The following is a 21,420-nucleotide window of genomic DNA, read 5'->3' on the forward strand; positions in this document are numbered from 1 at the left end:
GCCACCCGTCTCCATGGCAACCTGAGCCGTTCGGTCCCATGAGAAAGAGTGGGTTGGGTTGACTAGCGTCTGGCCATTCACACGTGGGCAGTGCCAGCTAGCCAACATGGCACGCAGCATCCTGCCATATGGTGCCATCACATACGTCCTGCTGGCCCGGACTCGGGATCTGGGCCTGTAAGTGAGCCGAGTGTGAACAGGACGGACCTGCACTCGAACCTGCTCGGCAGCTGATCCACATACAGAATTGGCCACCGAAGAACAGATAAATGGTCCTCGGTTTCATAGTGGAAAAACCCCCCTCTTCACTCTTGACCTGTATGAAATGCATGTTTGTGCATGAAACTCATGGGATTATGGTTCATATTTGCTATAAATAAATAAATAAATAAAAGTGATCTCATTGAAAACTTTTAAAGAGATGGTAAGACAGACAAGGCCTCATGGTCCACAGACAAAAAAATGTGGACATCTAAAGTGTTTGGAGGCTGGAAGTCTCCACATGCTCTCCTCATTACTGAGACTGTGCTGCCTCTCTGTGGCAGGACAGAGGAAATACACGAAGACGGTGCATGCAGCATATCCAAAAGCACTCACCAATGCTGACAAAATATATTTTTATTCAAAGTTAATAGATGCTTTTAAATACAACATATCTTAAAAGCATTAGAATACTGCATTTTTCTTGCAATAACATTTTTCTTTGTATCATACATATCTTACACATTATTAAAATCTTATTTATCAGAAGGCTTTCAGGAACCTACAGTGAGATATGTTGGTGAACAGAAACTCCAGCGACTTCTTGTGATAATGTTTGCATTTTACCAGACACATAAACACAGCAAGAGAGAAAAGGGATGAGCAATGAATGTAGCTCTAAATAACACACATCTGCTAAGGAGGGTTAAATATCTCAGGGATGTGTGGCATTGCCCCCTGGAAAATTAAATCCTATTTTATATGATTTGATTATTTTGTAAAGCTGTCTTATGTAAAAACAATAAACTTTAAAGTCACCAAAAAATATATATACAATTTCAAAATGTCATGAATATCTCATATTAAGGACATCAGATATTTATGTTCTCTAGTTAAGTTAATTCCCTGTTCCCATATTTTTGTAACTTTTGATCATGACACTAAAAGAAACAAAAGAGGCATTTTAGAAAGTAAATGTTCTGCCATACAAGCCTGTAGAAGACATCCAAGAATACATGAGCCTATGTGCCTTAGTTTGTATGTAAGTAACAATGACAAGTGACACAAAAGCAACTCCTACAAACAAGGCAAATATTAGAAATGTGCAATGATAAAAGACACCGCGTGGACACAATGAACGCATCTATGTAGTTCTCTCATTGCTTAAATTAGGCACAAAATAATAAATGCATAGATTTAAGGTAGGCATGTCAAGTAAGCATCTAGATTGGACGTTTAAATATTTCAAATGTAAAACAGAAATTGCAAAAAAATGTGAACGCTGAAGCTCAATGCTACAGACAATTCTGACTATCAGTTGCTACAGACTTTGCAATTATAACATTACACTGTTCTCCAGTTCCTCCACTGAACTGAACTGAACCCTCTCACCACGTCCATGTGTAACACGGAGACTAAGATATTTAAAGTTGCCTTAATGAGACAAAGTAGTGAGGATACTTTGTCTCACACCGCCATGACAGATGAATAAGACCCCTCCTCTGCTAACGAGCTCCTTCCCCACATATACTGACATCACTTCCTGTCAAAAGACGAGGTAACAATGACGGACAAGTGCACAGGTCTCCTTAAGTCTGGGAAGAGCTGATAAAGGAGTAAATGTGAGGATAACTACTGGGCTTTTCCATACCGCATCAGGCATTTGAAAACTTACAATGATTATCCATCATCTTACCTGATATATTTAATTTTTTAAATTACCTAACTGAATATATATATTTTTTTCTCTCAAAAAATTAAATGGACAAAAGAAAATCAAGAGCCATATAAATATATATATAATAAGTACACAAAATAATTAAGTGAGGTATTTCTATCACATGCGATCACATAGAAATGAAATTAAAACAATCAATAAAACTTTGGTCTTCTGACTCCAAACATATTATTCAAGGAAACAATCTGGGGAGAATGTACTAATTCAAAGCCTTAAAAAACGCCATAAAGCTTTTTCCATGACCCTCTCTGAACTGTAACAATAAGATGAGCTTGTAACCATGGAGATGGGGACCGTAGAAGGTATATATCGTACAGGACATTAGAGCGCCTGCCAAGTAATTAGCGGCGGGGTAATGAGGTGTCACTCAGACAGTTCTCTCAGAGATGGGTGAGTGGGGCACAGTAATAAAAGACTCTAAAAGGACTTCTCCCTGCGTCAAAAAACACCGCCTCCCCCATTCCCGCAGGGTAAGAACACACCACCTCGGTCTGTCACAGCTGTCAGAGAGCTCCTGAGACGAACACATCCATCACTCTCATAGCTCCATCCACACACACACACACACACACACACAGAAAGTGAGCTACCGTACTGCTTTTTTGGATGACTATCTCTGCAACCTCAGTAACACGTTCTGTAACAAGCACATACAGAGGCTCAGTAACCGGGGAGGGGGGGGGCTGGGGGGTCCTGTAGTCTTCCTCCCTGAACTCACAAAGAAATCCACGCACACAGCTGTGTTTTTGTAGGAATCAACTCTGAGATTGTTTTCAGTAACATTGTGCAGACTCTGCTGTGTGCTTTTCAGTGACAGTTGCAGTACTTCCTCAACCAGACACAGAGCCAAAAAAAAAAGAAAAAAAAAGTTCCCCAAATGTCATACGACGCAGGTTTTTTTTTTTTTTATCCATATGCTGCTTGCTATCCTTTGGCCAGTCCTCCAAAAGTGGATAATGTCCCAGCTGCTGTTGGTTACCCCCAAGGTCCCCCCTCTTCCTTGGGAATCGCGCTGTGGTCCCTCTGGGTGTCTAATGACTTAGATGTGGATGTTGTGGTGGCGCAACTTACTAGAATCGATGTCGACTCGACGGGCCTCGGCGAATGCCAGGAAGGTGCAGAGGCCCAGCAGGTTGACTGTGGTGATGAGGGCAAACACAGACGCCCACGAACCTGTGGCCTCGATGAGATACCCCGAGAAATATACCATGAGGACCCCTGTGACACACAGAAACACACACATTAACCATTAGTAGCACATCATCATCACCCTTAGGCCCCCTAATTAATAGTTTCAAATGTGTTTCTTATCATTGCTACGCGGACGATATCCAGCTATATCTGTCATTCAGACCCGATAAATTGGAAAAAATAAATGTTCTCTTACAATGCTTAGATACCGTTAAGAACTGGATGGCAGGCAACTCTCTCCAGCTAAACCCAGAGAAAACCGAGGTTCTCGTTGTTGCTGCTGAACCTATTGTAGCCAAGGTGACTGCCCACATGGGGGCCTTAAGCTGTAACATCCGCTCCAGCCTAAGAAATCTCGGCGTTTTATTCGACCAAAACATGCTTCTTGACAAACACATCAAAAACCTATCCCGCACCTGCAGCCAAAACACTCCTTGGTGGAAAAAAACAGCCACACCCACTTTTCATCGGAACCTGCTCATCGGAACCCCCCCCACCACCAATAGAATGTATTGCAGAGAAGCCATTCCTTAGCATGGCAGAGGTTGTGTCACATATTACTACTAAATACTCAATAATATAACTTATATTCTAGCCTTTTTTCTTGTAGGACATTATACAGACCCTCCAGGATTTTGTGATGTCGCTAAACTTATTAAAAATAATAATAATAAAAATAAGAAAGCAACCTTTTAATTTACATGTAGGCTGCCCAATAGTGAGAAGGGTGTGTGTATGTTTCAGTTTTTACTGGTATGTGAAATCTGGTGTGCAGTGCACCTGATGTCTTTCCTTCTCTCTCACTCCCAATCCGCATAAAACTTAATGTTATATGAAAACAATAACTAGTAATAAAAACATAGACACGCAAAAAACATGTAATGGAAACATTGTGACCACAGCGGTCTATGACAGTAAATTTGCAGAAAAGTTGCAGAGGCAAGGCCAAAGAATTCATGATTGAATTTGCATTAATAGTTGCAATCGTGACATCACAAAATCCTGGAGGGTCTGTATAATGTCCTATAGAAAAAAGGCTAGAATATAAGTTATATTATTGAGTATTTAGTAGTAATATGTAACACAACCTCTGCCATGCTAAGGAATGGCTTCTCTGTAATACATTCTATTGGGGGTGGTGATGGGGGTTCCGATGAGCAGGAAAAGTGGGTGTGGCTGTTTTTTTCCACCAAGGAGTGTGTTAATGTTTGTGATCAACTCAGAATCATGAAAAACCCCTAGTTTGACCCCTCACAAGATACTTTAGGCCAAATTTAACATTTCGGAATTTTCGCAAAATCTGGTTACGGTACCCCAACTTTGAGTAGTTTTTTAGGGGGTTTCCCATTGGAGTTGAATTTCAACATTTTATTACATGATATTACACACCTTCCTAAACACAATGGTGAAGAAATTTATTGGTAATGATTTACTTCCCAGATTTCCATAGGTTTCCAATGGAGAATAATGGAATGATGTGGAAAGAGACCCCTTAAGACCCCTAAAGGTCAGCCACCAAAGTGGTTCCACGTCTGAAATTAAACCTTGGGGTATGTAGATGAAATGCTGAAAGTTTCATGCTTTAGTCATTAAAACGCACAATTATTTTGCTTATCTGCCCCACTAGGCCTTTGAACTCCATGGCAATTAATTTATTGGCATTGTTTACTTTGCACTGATCCTCTGTATATATTCTGTGTATATACTGTGTTGTTTTACTGTGTTTTGTGAAGCACTTTGTGACTTTGTGCTGTGAAAAGTGCTATATAAATAAAGAATTATTATTATTATCATCATAAAAAACAGCACACACTAGTTTCCATGTGGTGGTTAAGATGGTTTTCCACAAAAGGTGTCACAGTCCACTCCACCTCCCTCACAGGACCACTAACTGTCATCCTCTGCTCGCTGTATTATTCATCTGACACAAACTCAATCATGCTCCCTTGATGAAATATGCATCGCATGCAGGAGGCATCATGACTGACAGGAGAAGCACCGGCTGCTAAAAGTTTGAATTTAGCTGCTGTGAATGAATTATTTCACTTGATAAATCGTTAAAGGCAAAGACAATAATTTAGCAGCAGCGGGTGAAAGATTCATCATAGATGTTTGTTCTCAAAGTCTCACCTGAGAAAGCACCGCACGTATTCATAACACCTGAAAAGAAAAGAAAAGCAGATACAACACATGTAAAATTGAATGAATACTTAATTAATTTTGCACCAGTGGCTTAAAAAATATATCTGTTAGGTCAGCGCTAAATGGTTTCATGAAAATTTAATAAAAAGTTTTCCGCAATGTTGGAAACTTACCAAATAATGCTCCAGCACAGGAAGGAGCAAGATCTTGAACATTTACTGACACCCCGCTGTAAAATAAATGTCATAAACCATGTTATCTTTTAGGCTATTGCTATTGCATCAAAATGAAGCCAGTAATCAGACGGGAAAATGACGGTAATAAACAGATTACAAGCACATCAGAAGAGAACATTAATATCTGTGGACGGGGACACTGATCATCATAATTTGTTCCCCGCCTGCGATCATTCCTTCTATATTCATAAATATTTTCTTTCTCAGGAGAAGATACAACATGGTAACAAGTTTTATGAAGTGTTTTTACACCACACAATTAAACATATAACTGATAAATACTCACTAATTCATATAAAACTTAATAACTAATTAAATAATACCATAACACTACTAACTGCACTGTACAATGACATCATGAAGCCATCTAAGAGGCCGACTATTGTTAATATAGACATATAAGAACATGACATGTATTTCAATACGGAATAAAAATACACATGGGGGAAAATATGAAAAAAACTCTAAAATATATGAAAATTATAAATATATAAAATATAAATATATATAAAATGACTGGTTATTGTTTACAAGAAAGGGGCACAAGATAAGAAAGACGCCACAAAGTGAAAGGTCATATGGAGGGTACAAAAACACAAGCTTGTTTTTTCTCATACTTGTGGTAATTTGTTCCCAGTCCTTCGTTCCATCTACATAGCACCACAACCACAGACATATACCCACCCTTTCTTTGTACGCAATCAAACTATAATTTTGCAGGACATTTAAACGCAGTGTTGAAATGATACGTGCAAACTGTTTTTGGGAAATGTTTTGCCATATTAAGAATGTAAGAACATATTTATGCCTCATAAATCTTTTTTTTTTGGTTGAAGCAAAGCTGCACAATGCTATGTGAGGCTGCCAGCATAGAAATGGAAATGGATGTAATGGCTTCAAATGTATCAGCAAGAAGGAGCATACAGAACACCAAAACAAAACACAACACTCAGAAACTGATCATTGGGGAACACCACATTTAAATCTAAAAAAAGAAAGAAAAAAAGAAACTGTGTTTTGTTTCAGGGCCAGACATTAAGTGTGAGGACATTGTGGGTGCCAGTACCTGTGGCTGAAGGTGGTGAGGCCCATGGTGGCAGACACAAATGCTACAGCCCAGGGGAAGGTGGGATTGCCACATAGAAGAAGGGTAAAAACACTGGACACACCCATGGAGAAAAACTAACAGAAGGATGAATGCACACAAAAACACATAAATCAAAAACCTATAGAATTCATTATGTACAAGAGTCAAGAGGACGTTTATACACTGCGTGTGAGTGGAAGAAAATCCATACAATGAGACTACACGGGTAACAGATGCACAGAATAATAACATGGTAAGTGTTAAATATTATACCTGCATCAATTTCCTCACTGAGGCTGTATCACAACCTGTAGAGATCAAGACAGAAATTCAGGCACATAGTTATCAAATTATCACACAAACTACAAATGACTCGGTATAGGCTCTATGCCGAGGGTCACATGACCAAACCGGAAACCGGGTAACTCCACTTCCGCTTAGATTCTGACAAGCACAACGCGCGGTAAAAACAAATCAAACAGACCACAGCCAGCTACTTCTACGCGTTCTTTTGCTACAGGTAGTTATAACGTTATAGTCTCTTTTATGTTGTATGTAATGTATAATGTTTTTTATCGACTTTTATGTTTTATGTTTGAAAAATGTCGAGTAAAGACAGGGAAAAGAAGGTGAAGTGCCAGCCAAGGCAAAGTGCTAGCAACCACAGCTTTTGCTGTGTTCCTGAATGCCCTATGTCAGGGAAATTCAACAGCTCTGTCAGTTTACATTCGTTCCCCAAGGATGTGGACCAAAGAAAGAAGTGGATTCACAATATTAAAAGTAAAAACTTAATAATAAAAAAGAGCACCACCGTCTGCAGCCGGCACTTCCTTCAGACCGACGTCATACAAGGAGGTTACAAGTTGTATATTAAATGCTTTTTTTAATGTTAACAATGGACATTGTTGAATAAACTTCATATTTCATTCCTTTGTGTAATTTTTTTTTCAAACTGGTAATTGCAAAGTATACAGAAATATAGAGAAGGCATTTTTTTTTACTGCTTTTAACCTTTTTACCATGTCCACAAGATGTTTTTTACATTATAGGCTACATTACATATGAGGAAAATAAGCAGTGGAAGTCTTAAATGTTTATTTCCATGTTGGAATAGCAGTGAACCGATGACAGGCTCATAAAAACAGATTAACTCAGCCAGTAATCAATCCTGAGAATTTGCAGGGAACAAGTAGTCTATAACCTGGCAGTAAGTTACAGACAGCGAGAGTTAGCATTAGCACAACTATTAACATTTTTTTTTTGCTCCAAGTCTTTTTATTTATATTTGTACATACAAAGATAATGTACAGAGTACATAAATTCAAAAGTATAAATGATCAGGAGTAATACAAATATAAACAACAACCCCCCCCCCCATCCCTGCAACAATATTACTGCACCATTTTTACAATCTTGTGTTGAGTTGGTATGCAATTACTTGTATTACATGCATCGTATACATATCAATATTTATATAAATAAAAAAAAAAAGTGACACAATTAGAATAGTAAGGAAAATAGTCGTTAATTAAACCAAAACAGCATGATAAACAAGTAAATAAAAAAATAAAAAAATAAAAAAATAAAAAATCAACAAGTGATTGAGAGTGGTCCTTGTGGGTTTCAAATTGTACATAATACAGTATCAGTCATATAAAACACCAAAATTAGTGACATCTTATTTCTCTATATAACTTAAAAACGGTCTCCATGTAGCATGAAATTTTTGAATACATCCTCTTGTAGAGTAACGAATCTTCTCTAGTACCAAATGATGTAGAAGGTCATTAATCCACATCTTAAAGGTTGGGGGAAGCTTCTCCTTCCACTTAAAAAGTATTAATCGCCTAGCTATAAGAGATGCAAAAGCTATCATATTCTGTGCCTGGCGGTTAAGGTGAGTATCTTGTTGAGTTATTCCAAATATGGCAGTAATGGCAGAAAGTTCAATAGGTACTTGTAAAACATCTGAAAAAGTTTTAAATATTGACTGCCAGAAGTTGTCTAGTTTTGAACAAAACCAGAACATATGCGAGAGGGTAGCTGGTGCTTGCCTGCATCGATCACAAATGGGATCGACGTCAGGTGCAAACTTTGCTAGTCTCACTTTAGACCAATGAAGACGATGCATGACCTTGAACTGGATAACTGTATGTCGTAAGCAGATTGAAGAGGAATGTATTCTATCTAAAGCTCTTTCCCAAATCTCCTCAGGAAGTTCAAACCCCAAATCGTCCTCCCACTGAATCTTTAATGATGTCAAGGGTTCCAAATTATATGTATTTAGTAAGGAATATATGTTCCCAATATTCCCTTTGGAACCTGAATTAAGCTTAAGAATGGAATTTAGGAGGGTATTGGGTGGTTGGGATGGGAAGTGAGTAAATGATGTTGATATGAAACTACGGAGCTGCAAAAATCTAAAAAGATGGGAGTTTGGGATGTTAAATTTAAATTTTAATTGATCAAAAGATGCAAAAATATTATTAATAAATAGATTCTCTATTGTGGCAACTCCTCTATTAGCCCATTCATGAAAAGCACCGTCTATGATTGATGGCATGAACTGGTGGTTTTTTGTTATAGGAGCACAAGTGGGCAGGTCCTTGAGAGAAAAACTCCGTCTGAACTGTTTCAGAATTTTAAAAGATTGTTTCACAATTGGATTTAAGGTGAATTTAGATATGGAATCCAAGAGAGGAAGTTTTGAGCATAGAAGTGAGTGTAAAGAAGCATGAAGACAAGAGGAGTTTTCCATTCGTAACCACTCAGGGGTGGTGTCACCATATGGAGAGTCTTTCCAAAACAACATAGACCTAATATTGGCAGCCCAATAGTAAAACTGGAAGTTAGGGAGGGATAATCCTCCATGTTTACGATGTTGTTGTAAGATCCTTTTCCGTATTCGGGGGTTTTTCTTGTTCCATATAAATCCCGACACCAAATTGTCCACTGACATGAAAAAGGATTTAGATAGGTGTAGGGGAATGCACTGAAATATGTACAGGAATTTGGGCAAAACATTCATTTTAATTATGTTAATTCTGCCTCCTAGTGACAGGGGGAGTAGACTCCAACGTTCCATATCTCGCTTAAGGTTAGCCAATAATGGTGAAAAATTTGCTTTGAATATGTCTTTAAAGGCATGTGTTATCCAGATTCCTAAATATTTAAATTTTTGTGGACTGACTTTAAGCGGGAATAAACTAAAGTCAATTTGCTTAGCTGCTATATTCACTGGCATAATTTCACACTTCTGTAGGTTAATTTTATATCCTGATATTTTGCCGAATTCTTCAAGCAGGTTTAGAGTATTTGGTAGGCTAGTTAAAGGATGAGAGAGATATAAAAGCATATCATCAGCATATAAGGATACCTTATTATCCGAGTCATATCTCCGAATTCCCTTTATATTGATTTCACCACGTAACGCTAGAGCCAGTGGCTCAATCGCAATAGCGAACAGGAGTGGCAACAGAGGACAACCCTGTCGGGTGCCACGGTGGAGAGGGAAGTAGGAGGAGAGGTTATTGTTTGTTCGAACAGCCGCAAGTGGAGACGAATACAGAACTTTAATCCAGGAAATGAATTTTTCACCAAAGCCGAATTGTTTGAGAGTGTAGAAGAGATAATCCCACTCCACCCGATCAAACGCCTTCTCTGCGTCAAGTGATAGTAATATTTCTGGAATGTCGGGTGGAGTGGGACCATAAAGAATATTAAATAGGCGTCTAATGTTAAAAAAGGAGTGGCGACCTTTAATAAAGCCAGTTTGGTCATCGGCTACAATTGAGGGCAAGACCGCTTCTAAGCGGCAGGCCAGCATTTTGGAAAGGATTTTACTGTCTACATTTAAGAGTGAAATGGGACGGTATGAGCCACAATCTAGAAGGTTTTTATCTTTTTTAGGAATAAGGGAGATGGTCGCTTGTCGCATAGTTAGAGGAAGAGAACCAGTGGCAAGTGACTCCTCGAATACAGAAAGCAGGATAGGAGACAGCTGATCTGCAAATTTTTTAAAGAATTCGCTCGGGAACCCATCGGGTCCTGGGGACTTTCCAGCTTGCATGAGCTTAATTGCATTCATAAGTTCCTGTACAGAAAATGGTTTATCTAGCTCGGATGCAGTATTGTTATTAATTGTGGGGACATTTATTTTCCTGAAAAATGAATCAAATAGGACATGGTCGCCAAGAGATTCACTATCATACAGCTTGGAGTAAAATCTATGAAAACATGAATTAATTTCAGAGTGATCTATATGTTTAGTGCCCGATTCATCGTTTATCTCAGCTATAGTTCTATCCACAGTTTTCTGGTGGAGCTGATGGGCTAGAATCTTCCCTATCTTTTCACCACATTCGTATGTTTTACTCTGTGATTTATTTATTAGGTTTTCAATTTGTCTTGTTGATAGCAGATTGAACTCTGTTTGAAGAGTCAATCGCAGTTTGAATAAATCATCAGATGGGGTGACAGCAAGTGTAGTATCTAATTTGAGAATATCATTTGTTAGCTGTTCAAGTTTCATATTGTGACGTTTTCTTTGTTGTGCGCTATATGATATTATTTGACCCCTCAGGTACGCCTTCATGGATTCCCACACTGTTAAAGGAGACATTCCTGGAGTCTGGTTATGCTCGAGGAAGAAAGTTATTTCGGAAGAGATACATTTAATGAAGTCCTCATCTGAAAGTAATAAAGTATTAAGGCGCCAGGGGTGATAGTTGGCATGGGAAATTGGTATACATAAAGTCATCAACAGGGGAGCGTGATCTGAGATAATTATGGCTTGATACTCACACTTTTTTATTAATGGAAGAAGCCTTTTATCCAAAAAGAAATAGTCTATGCGCGAGTATGTTCCGTGGACCGGTGAAAAGAAGGAATAGCTTCTAGCCGTAGGATTTTGAAAGCGCCATGTATCAACTATACCATTCGTATTAAGAAAAAGCTGCAGTTGAGACGCTGCACTGGATTTGGACGCAGTTCTAGGTGGGCTACGGTCCAGAGTAGGTGATAATGTGCAGTTCATATCCCCTCCGAGGATAAGATGATGTGTGTCCATGTTAGGGATATGAGCAAAGAAGTTTATAAAAAAAGAACTGTCATCCCAATGTGGTGCGTATACGTTCGCTAGTACAACTGGTGTATTATACAGTCTGCCCACCACAATTACATAACGCCCTAAGGAGTCTGTTTCAACCTTTGACATAACAAATGGGATGTTCTTATCAACAAGGATGGCCACACCTCTAGATTTGGAATGAAAATTAGAATGATATGATTGCCCAATCCATCCTCCCCTGAGTCGAAAATGGTCAAAGGTTCGGAGATGCGTCTCCTGGAGAAAGGCAATTCCCACCTTTAATTTTCTCAAATGAGTCAATACTTTCTTTCGTTTAGTGGGGTGGTTCAAGGATTTTACATTCCAGCTTATAAAGGTTACGTCACAATTAGTTGATTTGTTTGAAAAGTCTGTGTTAGTCGTAGCCATATTCAAAATAGGGAAAGATTAGCGATGCACTAAGTCTGCCTGTATTTATAGTTTCAAAAATGTTGAAAGGACCTTTAAAATATGAGTAAACATGACCAATGGACCAAGAGAAAAAGAAAAGAAAACCGATTGTAAACCCAGGTACAGTAAATCCCCAACCCTCACCTGAAGGAACTAGGTGACTCCCAAACCCCTCGCAACAGTATCTACACATTTAAGTGCTTGTATGAGGATACACTAGCTCTAAAAGAACAAACTCTGCTGTAGAACATAGTTTTGTATAAGGCACCTTAGAAAATTTTTTAAATTCAAAAGTTTTTTTTTTTTTTCCCTTTAAAGACAACAAAAATATTTCTTCTGTTGTCTAAGTGCTGAGTAAACAGAAAAGAAAATGATACTGATAGTGACACAACAGTATACTGACCATTCAAATTATTATCTGTTGTAAACAAAAACAAAAGAGTGAAAAACAGCACAGTTTTGATAACTTAGGTGCTCTCTACTTCTTCATCTGGAACAAACTGGAGCCATTTAGCTCTGTAGAGTGTATCAGTCAAGGTGATGTGTTTGCGTGACAGGATGGACAGCACCAACCTTATTCAGACGTAGAATTTAGCTATTCTCACTCATTTCAAGTCCTGGTCAGTCTTTGGAAGAGTCCGGTAGGATTCTGGTTTTCACGTAGGTCATGGCTTCTCCCGCATTTTGAAACTGCTTCTCAGTTCCGTTATGCGTGATCCGGAGCCGTGCTGGGTAGAGAAGACCGTATTTAACACCGTCTCGTCCACGAAGTAGTCGTCTCACCTCGCTGAAGGCGGATCTGGCCTGCACGACGCTCGGGGGGTAGTCCGGGAAGATGGAGATGTCGGTCCCTTTGAACCGGAGCGGCCCGGGCTCCCTGGCGCGGCGGAGGATGTCAGCACAATCTTGGTAGTAGTGGACTTTTGCCACGATGACACGGGGTTTACCGTCTTGGTTTCTCGGCTGTAGACCCCTGTGGGACCGATCGATCAGGACTTCTTTGTCTATTTTTAGCACTTCTCTTAACAATTTGGAGACAGCTGCCGGTGTGCTTGAGCCTGGAGTCTCTGGGACATTTAGTATGCGGATGTTGGAGCGTCTCATTCTTCCTTCCATATCAAGACATTTCTCCCGCAGGCTGCCGACCTCTGTCTCGAGTTTCCCCACTTTTGTTAACAATGTAGTCACGTCGTCTGAGCATGACGAGAGCCCCTGCTCCATGTGTGCCACTGTTGTTTTCATCGTCTCCACGTCGGAGCGAATAGCCGCGGTATTGTTTGCTAGCTCCGTTTTTACTGCCTGTAGCTCGTACTTGATGTTTTCAAAATCTTCGGCCAGAGCGGTCTTGAGTTCCGACCTGAGCAGCATAGCTATGTCCATTTTCAACTCTGTGAGGATTTCTGCTTTCAGGTCCGCGACATCCATTTGGTCTTCAGGCTCAGGTGTGTTACACCTGGGTGGTGAATCACTCGGGCTTGAGGCTTTGGGCCCAGTTGCGTTAGCTCCTCTGGTGAACTCAAATTTTCGCAAATTGTAGGCCATTCGCGCTGCGGCGTCACAATAAAAATGATAAACAGAAAAAGAATGAACTATGAACGATGTGTCGTAGTTTTCTGTTGGTATAAGGTGCCTAAAAAATAACTTTTAACCGAAATTCAGCAGAGCATGTTGCTTGTGCTGCCTACTCCATCGCCTGCTCGCTAGCCCAACTATTAACATTTTATAAGCCCTCGTCCATTTTCGTGGTAGGAGCTTTAGATATGATTCGATGGATGTCGGACATGCTCAGATTGGGTAATTCCTGCAGGCATCGTGAATAAAAAAGTTGTTGTGCCATGCTGGGAAGAGCAACAACAAAATCGTGGAAAAATGAAGTGGGTTTGATTCGTTTTTACCGCGCGTTGTGCTTGTCAGAATCTAAGCGGAAGTGGAGTTACCCGGTTTCCGGTTTGGTCATGTGACCCTCGGCATAGAGCCTATTAGATATCAGTTCCTCTGTTGCTGTACCTTGACTGATGAGGTGGTCAGACAGGCAGCCGCTGAAGAGGGATGAGGGTATGGCCACCAACCAAGGAATGACATTGAACACCCAACCCTGGAGGGACGATACATTATTTTATGTGTGAATGACCTTGACCAAAAAAACACAGCAGGGAACTTTGAATGTTCTGTCATTTTGTCAGTCATCATCACTTTTCAACAAATGCCACCATGCGGTCAAAACAACATCATGGTTTACTAAAGATGTATCATAACTTTTCTTTTAGCACCACATCAGGTCACTTATTTGATTTTCCAGCACTGTGGCTTATGACCTGTAAAATAGCTGGTAAGCACTAATTAGCAAAAGTTAGCATACCATAGCTTTTTCCATTGTGTTATGTTCAGCGCTAATTAGCAAGGGTTAGCATGCTATATATTTTTTCTTTGTGTTCTGTACTTTGTGTTTAGCGATATTTAGCAAATATTAGTATGCTATAACTTTTAATGTGGCCTTTACTTTGTATTTGGTACTAGTAAGTAAATGCTAGCATGCTATAGTTTTTTCTTTGTGTTCTGTAGAGGGGAGCGTGCCTATGTTCCCACAGCCCTATGTTCCCTCAGCCCTTTGTTCCCTCAGCCCTATGTTCCCACAGCCCTATGTTCCCTCATTTCTAAGGCTTTTTTTTTCTTTCCAAAATTAGGCCTTATGTTCCCACATTTCCTTTATGATCAATTTGCATCAGATTTTATCCCCATTTCTCCCAATTCTGTAGTCAATTACACCCAACCTATTATCCAGTAGCAGTTGACTACAGATGTAATGTAGCTTTTAGCTAAATCTGGGAACATAGGGCCCTGGGAACACAGGGCTGACCCCTTCCAACACCGCTACTCCAACATAGGGTTGAGTGACGAACCCTTATACCAAAATTAAACCCACCTCCATGAGTTAGTGCAATTTATACAACAAACTTCTACAGTAGTACAAATAGCGTTAGTAGTAGGCTAGTAAACGAAGCATTAAAAAGTTTTTACAGTAAGTACACCAGGAATTCCGGACATTATTAGTTGGGTAATTGCTGCTTGGTAACATTAGCGCCATTCGGTTAATAGCGGTAACTCGACCACTGTTCGAGCAAGGGAAAACAAGCTTCTGGGGGGAGGGGGGGCGTTTGGCTCAAGGTCATGGTGCAAAGGACCCTAGGTTGAAATTACTCTGAATCATCCCTTAAATATAAAAATGACTTGACTTAGAGTTTCATTTTGAGAAAATTCTTAGAAATAAGAAAAATCTTAGAAATGAGGCAACATAAACCTGAGGGAACATAGGGCTGAGGGAACATAGGGCTGTGGGAACATAGGGCTGAGGGAACATAGGGCTGTGGGAACATAGGGCCTATTTTTCAAAATTTTCAGTGAAAAAAAATTTCTTAGAAATGAGGGAACATAGGGCTGTGGGATCATTGGGCTGTGGGAACATAGGGCTGACCCCGCTTTCTTTGGGAGAAATAGCACAAACTAGCTAATTTTACCATGCTACAGCTTTTTTCAACACGTCCTGAAAACTGTTAAGAACTTTTTTATTTTAATCTTAAACTATTATTTTTTAACGCTGTTCTCTTTTCACATTTATATGTCACATGCATAACACGTCTTGTATATCTTTCATTGTTTTTAATAAAAGACACGCACTCTGATCATGTATGCTGCCATGTATGCCTATCTCGATGTCTGTCTTGTGATTCAAAGGTGTAGTCTTTCTTGGTTTAGACCTCACCCTGTAATCAATCATGAGGATCATTTAAGAGGATGAAATGGTGGCAGCATGTTTACCTTGGCATCAGGGAAAGTGTCTTTAAAGAAAGTTGGCAGCCAGGACAAAAGGGTGAAGAAGGTACTCGCTGTACAAAGGTGTGTAACGATCACAGCACTGGTCAGGGGATGACAAGAGAGAGTCAAAATAAATGCATTGCAACTGCACATACCAAAGGTTAATTATTAACAAGGAAATCATTGTATTTGTTTCAGGGCTGTGTCACTAATTTATCAGAAACTTGTTCCTGTTCAGGTTGTTTGACATCTATTCCCGTTCATATTGGTGTTAAAGCAAGTAGCTTGTGGCAGAAAGCATGAAGGGATTGGGAATATGTTAATCCCACACCCATCAAACTACCTTCTGATCTGTTATTCTCAGGGTGGATCAGACACATCAAATAAAACCACAGAGGTTCTTCCTGTCACAGAAAATGGAGCATATCAGTTGCATTATGGTATATAAATATCTAGGGCCATAGGGAGACACTGGAAGGACATGGAAGAACTCAATACCACAGACATTATCAGACATCTGAGGCAACCAGAGAGATCTTCTGCTCGTGAATCTGGCACATACTGTATAAAAACGGGATCTGAGTTTGCAGAAACAGCTGGAAACCCCTTTGTAAATTACGATCCATCATGACTCATATGTTTTTGCACATTTCTACATTCTTCCTCCTAAATTATTCTGTTAAATTTACGATTTTCTCTGTCTGCTGCCAACTCATATTTCTACAGATGAAAAATACGCACAGTGAAGTGGATTTTCTTTCTGAGTTTGGGTGTTAGCTCTAATACGGCCACAGGATTATGGTGCAACTTTCCAGACTCGAGTTCTGTATATGAAATCAAACAAACATGGAAAAGGGAGCTACTCGGAATAAGAAACACACACACACACACACATACACAGGGTGCACAACACAATGTACACATACACACAGGAGCTTGTAAAAGGACTCACACCCACATACTTCCTTTATTGTTATCTCACCAGACTGCAGGCTGTTTGAAGAGCCGTAACCAGTGTCTCTTGGATAGTTTGGATTGGGGCCCGCCACTTCCCAGGGACTCGAGGGTGATGATAGGACCTGTAAAAACAGATGAACACAGGCACGTGGGCATACAAGAGAGGACACTGACTCCAATTATACAAATAAGCAGTTACAAGACAGAGAGGCATGCTGGGACACAGCAGATACCGTCATCACGGTTAAAAAACTCCCTTGCCTTCTCCTTTGAGTAGATATTTCCACATGCAGTAGGCCCACAGGACTGAGAGGAGACCAGCTACATAGAAAACACTCTCCCAGCCATAAAGGTCCAACATAAGGGAGCCAGCCCCTCCAATAACCAGAGTACTGGAATAAAGACATGAGAGGTCAGTATGGGTAAGTAAGTACCTGATGAGATACATAGTACATGACATTGAAGTGTATAAAATAAACAAGTCTAAGTGTAATAAAAACATCTAAACATCTGTATACTGATATAAAATGTACATTTCCAAACGAAGAGTTTATTTGCAAAAGCAGATAAGTGCCATCTTGAAAAAAAATGAGCTGAGGCTTTGTAATTATTCTTTGCATAGTGTTGTTGTGGTAACACTTTACAATAAGGGTCCCTTAATTAACGTTAGTTAGTACATTATTAAGCATTAATATATAAACTAATGTGTTAATTAATGCTGAGTAATGCATACATAATGATAACTAATTACATTATTCAACTTTTAAATGTATTAACTAACTTTAAGTAGTAAACATTAATTAACTGCTTACTAATAGGCTACAATAATTAATGTGTTTCCTAATCCTAAGTAATACATAATAATGATTGTTAATACATTAATTAATGCTTAATAACGTACTAACTAACATTAATTAAGGGACCCTTATTGTAAAGTGTTACCGTTGTTTTCAATAAAAATGTATTTTTTTGAGATACAGTATGTCTGTTTTGTTACATCTCAAAGTCACTCAACTTTGGTTTGACTGATATCACCTTATGTAAATAAAAAATAAAAAATGAAGCTTCTAGAATTTTTTTAAAACGGAGTTATCTGCTTTTGCAAATGAACTCTTCAAATATAAAATGGCATTAAAAGTGATTTGGGGGGCATAACAGTGAATTTCTAGTGAGGAACACATCCCATTCCCACAATTCCCTATTCATTACACAATGCTTGACTCACCCCAGGTAGGAGCCACTACCCACGGTGCTCATGAGGAAGCCTCGCTCACTTTCGACCACTTTTTGAGAGCAGAGACTCGCAAGAGAAGGGTAATGAACTCCTAAGACCGGGAAGAAGAAGAAACAACAATCAGCCAGTGTCACAAAAAGAACTGCAGTGGCAGTAAGAGTGTGATCTTTCTTAATCTCGTTTTACAAAACATAAAAAAACATTTCGGGAGAAACTGTTGAGTTTTTGAGGAATATGAATAACATGGCAAATTATTAAAAAGATGCTGAATTATTTGTAAATCAGAAATAGCAGCACCTGAGTTTTTGTAATAAAAAAAGAACTTGCTTCCAAAAATAAAGGCAACAAAGACACTCAATCACCCAGCCTTCAACCTCACCATTCATCTGTGATCTCAGGCAAAGACAGATGTTACAATGTTATAATTCATGAGGTCCATAAACATATGGTTGCTCCATAAAAGGCAGTGGTCATTAGTTTCCTCTTTAGATAACATGCAAATTAAAGATGTTCTTCATTATGCAGTCCAAACAGTGACACAAAGGCCTGTGCGACACCACATAAAAACTGAACTTGCGGATTAAAGCGAGCAGAATCTTTAATTCCCTGCTGTTAACACACTTCAAGTATGAAAAGGTTCAATGATACGACGGTGTTTCCAGTTTTAATTGGGTGTCTTTTCCAGAGAATATATGAAAAAATGTCACTTTAAGCTTCTTAAAGGGCTTTAAAAAAAAAAAGGATTTCATGAGAGAGCGCAGAACAAAGAATCAAATAAAGAGACATTTACATAAGTGTAAAAGATCAAAAAATACATTACTGACTAAGATTTTAACATGTCATTGTGCTTTCATGCTGTGTGTCTGAATCTAATTACCCAGCTATGCAGGAAATGACACTGCATCTCACTAATTTTGTGGTGAGAATGCGTGTCCTGCTAAATAGTAAGTGTAAAAACACTTATTTTGTTTATTTGACAACTGACAAGTGTCTACTGAAGGTGAGAAACTACGAAGCATGGGCAAACTGAAACAACACCTGTCCAATAAGTTGAACAAGTTTGCCCTTGCACACATTGTAAAAGGTGTCTGTCTGTAGGAAAAGAAATGATGTTTCAGCAGCACCGACCTTATCTCAAACTGAGATCAATCTTGCACACTGGCCTACCCATCTCACCTTGCAACAGGCCCATAAGGAAGCGGGCCAGTGTCATTGAGAAGATTGGCTGGGAGCACAAGTGGGCCAGGATGGGGGTGAAGGCTGTCATCGAACCCCAGGCCGCTGCAGACAGGAGGAGGACTTTCTCACCTCCCACCCTGCAGACACACAACACAGACAGACTGCATTAGCTTTGAGAGGCTCAACTTTGATATCATGGATGACTTGTAACGCCTGTGAAAATGCTATCTACACATCTGTCAGCCTATCTCTTTGAGGCACTGTGTTCCTGGAAGAGTTAGCACAGAGAGAGCATTTATTCACTCACTGCCATCCATTATTACTGTATACTACCTACTGCTGTAACATGTTATGTCAAAATGTCATAAGTAAAAGAATGTTATATCAAAATGTAAAAAAAGCAAAAAGAAATGAAAAGATTATGATAAAGATTTTTATTCTGTGGGTAATGGGGGCGGGACTAGATAAGCTTTTGCTTCTCCCGCTTTCCCTTTCGGCCATGTGTATTGTATTATTTGAACTAAGATGAAGTGTGATGATGATGATTTAAATTGACATGCCCGAAATAAACAAATTGATTGATTGATTGATTGATTGATTATCTGTCCAGCTTCACCCAAAAAAGACAAAAAAACACCAAACAACTGGGCCACTGGTGTCATTGCCAATACTGCTCCCATATGCAAATGACACTTGAAGAGCAAGAAGCTGAAACAGGTTCCAAGTTGAAACCAATGTCACTTGTCAACATTCATAATCACAGCTGACATCTGTGCAGACAAAAGAAAGAAAGAATTCAGTGCACACTCTCAACATAACAAAACATGTCCCACCGGTCGCTGACGTAGCCTCCGAACACTTGGGTGAAGCAGTAGCCCCAGAAGAAGCTGCCCAGCACCATGCCGGACTCTCTCTTGGTCCAGCTGAACTGCTCTGCCATGCTGACGGCGCAGATGGGCATCGCCACACGGGCACAGTAGAGGAGGCATGTCCCGAGCAGCAGCACCACCGTCCACACCCTCGCCACCGGCCTGCACAGACAGGAGGATGTATTGGAGTATTTGAGTTTGGTTTGGTTGAGCAAATGCAACATGAACGGACAAACTTTGGACTTAAAAAAGTTCATAGATAGGGGATAGCTTATGTAACTGGGGGAGGGAACTACAGTACTTGCCTGGTTTGGTTAACTTGCCCACCATTTATTATTGGATAAAAAGGCTTCTAATAGGCTACAAACAAAAAACTGATAAACATCAACTTAAACATAATAATACAACATTTCATGATAAGTAATTTTTCATAATGGAAGTAGGCTTATGACTTGCATCCTTCTTTGTGAACCACGTGATACTTTTAAACTACATCTTCAGGTTTGAACCATGAAACGCCACAGATATGTAGGCTACGTGTCATTTCACTACTTCAGCTACAAACAGCCTCTGTGTCTCTCTCTCTCTGTCTTCCTGGTAGACTACTGTAGGATCTCTGGTGTTATATCGGGGCAAAGAGTTACTTAAAAGTACAGTCTATGTTGATTTAGATTCACATTTTAGGAGCTCCCCCCAAGGAGGTTTATTGTGTGTCTGTTTAGCTGCTAAGACTTGTGCGTAAAACACGACAAACTGTCTTCTTGGAGGAGGCTGAGAAAGATATTACCCTACCTTGGCCAGTTGGTGTTGTGTTCAGGCCACTTCTTGTGACATCCAGGGGCTCCGATCTTGTCAGACGGATGGTTTTCCTTGTGACAGACCAAATCTGGACTATAGTTCTTGCCATATTTTTGAATAACTGCCATTCAACGCGAATGCCAGGTTACGGCGCAGCTTCCTTTAAAACCGCTTCGGCTATATTTCACTCTCAATCTCCCTCCCTCCACCACCAACCACCCCGGTCGGTCTGGTTGGTCGGTCGGTCGTCAGTCAGAGGAAAGTATAAGCGTATAGAAAGAAAAAAGAAAAAAAGACGAGCCTTCTTGTAGAAGTATTTGCGCAATATAGGCTGTATCACGGATCTTCGTCTTTTAAATCCATAACCTGCAAGTCAAGACACCGGACTGACGGCAACAACAGGCGACAGTGTAGCGGAACTGCTACTGTTTTTCCTCCTGATGCCCTAAGGAGGAGT

General features: G+C 39.7%; 1 protein-coding gene across 1 annotated transcript; it reads right to left on the reverse strand.

Moving 5' to 3' along the window:
* Positions 1–892: 892 nt before the first annotated feature.
* On the reverse strand, positions 893–21,420 carry LOC146984816 (voltage-gated purine nucleotide uniporter SLC17A9-like). Its single transcript, XM_085782264.1, has 13 exons — positions 20,958–21,420; positions 20,130–20,327; positions 19,294–19,433; positions 18,109–18,208; positions 17,145–17,275; positions 16,909–17,005; positions 15,930–16,026; positions 14,121–14,208; positions 6,869–6,903; positions 6,575–6,690; positions 5,446–5,501; positions 5,261–5,290; positions 893–3,157 (listed from the first exon to the last, which is right to left on the reverse strand). Exons 1-13 carry the CDS (start codon positions 21,089–21,091, stop codon positions 2,979–2,981), a joined length of 1,401 nt encoding a protein of 466 aa, XP_085638390.1. The 5' UTR covers positions 21,092–21,420; the 3' UTR covers positions 893–2,978.

The sequence above is a fragment of the Trachurus japonicus genome, chromosome 7, assembly GCF_045865225.1.
Source record: "Trachurus japonicus isolate A0001 chromosome 7, Traja_1.0".
NCBI lineage: Eukaryota > Metazoa > Chordata > Actinopteri > Carangiformes > Carangidae > Trachurus > Trachurus japonicus.